Here is a 2715-nt window from a genome sequence, read left to right on the forward strand (position 1 = left end):
TTCAGAATTATGCTTGCAGTTTCTGTTTCACTTACTGGAGTCAGAAACACCGAGTTATCATTACGCGGAAAGTTTGCTAGGTCATTGGAGCAAATGGCGGTGTTACCTTGAACAAAATGTTGGTTGAATGCGTTCGCGAGGGTTTCTCCTGTTAACTCAGCATCATGTCTTTTTATCTTACACACTTTTTCAGTTCCTATCTTGTAATTTAGCATCGAGTTCAGTCTACGCCAAACTGCATCCATTTGTCCTGCTGCAGGCATAAATACATTGTCTAAATATTCACGTCTGGCTTTTTTTATATCTTTATCTAGACGATTACGGAAAGCTTTAAATTCTAGTAGTATTTTTTTGTCTTTGCTTTTGACAAATTGGTGGTACAAGTTATTCTTTTTTCTGATCCTCGCGGAAAGTTCTGCGTTAACCCATGGTTTTCGAATTTTTCTACCGTTCTTCCTTGCTACTAAAGGGAAACTCTCCTCATAGATTGGTTTCAGTATTTTCATGAATGTGTCATAAGCAACGTTCGCATCTTCGCTACCAAAAACTTGATCCCACGAAGTGCGTGAAACTTTGCTATAAAACTTGGAAAGGTTGCAGTGTGTCATATGTTGAACGAAATATGTATGTCGTGCTTTATTTTTGCTGAACTGACTTTTGGCGCACAAAAATATAGGCAAGTGATCACTGAGATCTGACGTAAGTACACCCGCTTTGATTCTACATGTGTCAATATTTGTAAGGAACACATCAATTAATGAGGATGAACTTTCTGTCACTCTCGTCGGCATATCAATAGTGTTCCTAATACCATGCGTGTTCAACAAAACAGAAAAGTCAGTTTGCAAAGAAGCATTCATCATATTTATGTTAATATCACCACCAAATATAATACTATAACGATTAATATCAACAAAGGAGAACAGCGTTTCTAAGTAGTCAAAGAAAGGCGCCATCTTTCCACGTGGAGGACGGTAACAAACTACCAACAAATTGTTGTGAACAAGAACAGATACAATTTCATAATCATCTGTAACGATGGAAAAATTTTCAAGCAGTTCATAGTCGTACATTTTGTTTATCAAAATGCAAATTCCGCCACCCCTTCCAGAGGAGCGATTTAAGTAACAAGATTCATACCCAGCAAGTCTATAAACGTCGGTGCTGTCCGTTGACCATGTCTCAGTTAGCAATACACAATCTAGTGACTCATTTAGCTCATCAAGAAGTAAATCCAGACCTAATTTTTTATATTTGATTGATCTTATGTTCAGATGAAAGCATTTGAATGACTGCAAAAACGGTTTCCCTATGTGTTTCTGGAAGTCGTGCGGCAAAACGTAGGACGCCATATCCATGGGTCATCCGCCTTTAGGCAAGCTTCTCCAGGTCGCCAACGCTCGATACCAATTCGGCATTCAGTCCATCAGCCTTTCGTACCAGAATTCGGCCATTGCTATGCCACACGTATTTGTATTTCTTAACTTTTGCCCAGTTCTTAGCTTCGAACAACAGTGCACGGGTTCTTTTCGTTAGGTTTTCTAGCACGAAGATATTTCCGTCTGCTTCTTGCAGTTTCTTTCTGTTTTGCCACCACGCGTCCTTGTCAGCTTGCCTTGCGAAACGACAAATTATGCCTGGGATCTTATCTTTTTTTGCTGGCAGACGGTGAACTGCCACTACATCATTCTCTGAGAGTGCAGGAAGTTTAATTTGGGCAGTCAGTGCATTTATCTTATCCAACAGGTTTTCTTTATCAGTTTCTTGGATGCCATGAAATTCTAGGTTGAGGCGGCGGCTCCTCCATTCAAGGTCATCAATGTCATCTTTCAGTTGAGCGACATCATCATTCTGTGTTTCGACCTTTTCCACCCTCTTCCTTAGTTCTTTCACCTCGCGCTCGTTCCGCTCTGTGCGTGAAAGCAAATCATCGTACTGGTCGCTTAACAGCTGCAATGAGTCTTCGATACCGTCAATCGTTTCTTTAAGAGGCAGCAGCTGGTCAAGCTTATCACTAATTGCCATCATCCAGATCATCAGATCCACGCTATCATCACTGGCGAGTTTTGCATCCTGCGTAGCCGGCGTGCGTGCTTTCGAGCGCCTACAGAAGATGCAGCGCCAGGCTTTACGGTATTCTTCTCCCTTTGTTTTGAGCGTAGCATCGGTAATTCCGGCGCATTTCCCAGTGTGGTATCTGTGACCACACTCACTGCAGTCAATAGTGCCATCTGACGAAGTGCAATCTACAGAACACACAGAGCACTGCAAATGTGGGGGCATTGTCACAAAACGTCACACCTTGGCAGCAGCAGCAGCGATTGAAATGATACCTAAAACATTGATATGTGGACCTGACTTCCACTAACCTGCAAGATCACAATGAAGATGTGGCTTGAGATGCTGCTCGCTCGTCGGTGCCGCTGCTGCCAATGCGATCGGCCAGTCCAGTCTCACTGTATTTGTAGCCTTCCGTCGATGTCAGCGCTCGGTGTTGGTCTTAGCGGCGTAGGAAGGCAGCTTCCAGGGTGATAGGCGTCGTTCTTGATCACCAGCGATGCGCATGTGCCCGAACAGTCAATGCAGCTCTGTATCTGCAAGATCACAATGAAGATGTGGCTTGAGATGCTGCTCGCTCGTCGGTGCCGCTGCTGCCAATGCGATCGGCCAGTCCAGTCTCACTGTATTTGTAGCCTTCCGTCGATGTCAGCGCTC

At 43.7% G+C, this 2715-nt stretch overlaps 1 protein-coding gene across 1 annotated transcript; it reads right to left on the reverse strand.

The window, feature by feature from the left end:
• Positions 1-978: 978 nt before the first annotated feature.
• On the reverse strand, positions 979-2283 carry LOC149370542 (uncharacterized). The gene has a single exon (XM_089583612.1). It carries the CDS (start codon positions 2281-2283, stop codon positions 1372-1374), a length of 912 nt encoding a protein of 303 aa, XP_089439738.1. The 3' UTR covers positions 979-1371.
• Between the last annotated feature and the right edge of the window lie 432 nt (positions 2284-2715).

The sequence above is a fragment of the Amblyomma mixtum genome, chromosome 1 (genome assembly GCF_055824585.1).
Source record: "Amblyomma mixtum isolate Tamu chromosome 1, ASM5582458v1, whole genome shotgun sequence".
Classification (NCBI taxonomy): Eukaryota; Metazoa; Arthropoda; class Arachnida; order Ixodida; family Ixodidae; genus Amblyomma; species Amblyomma mixtum.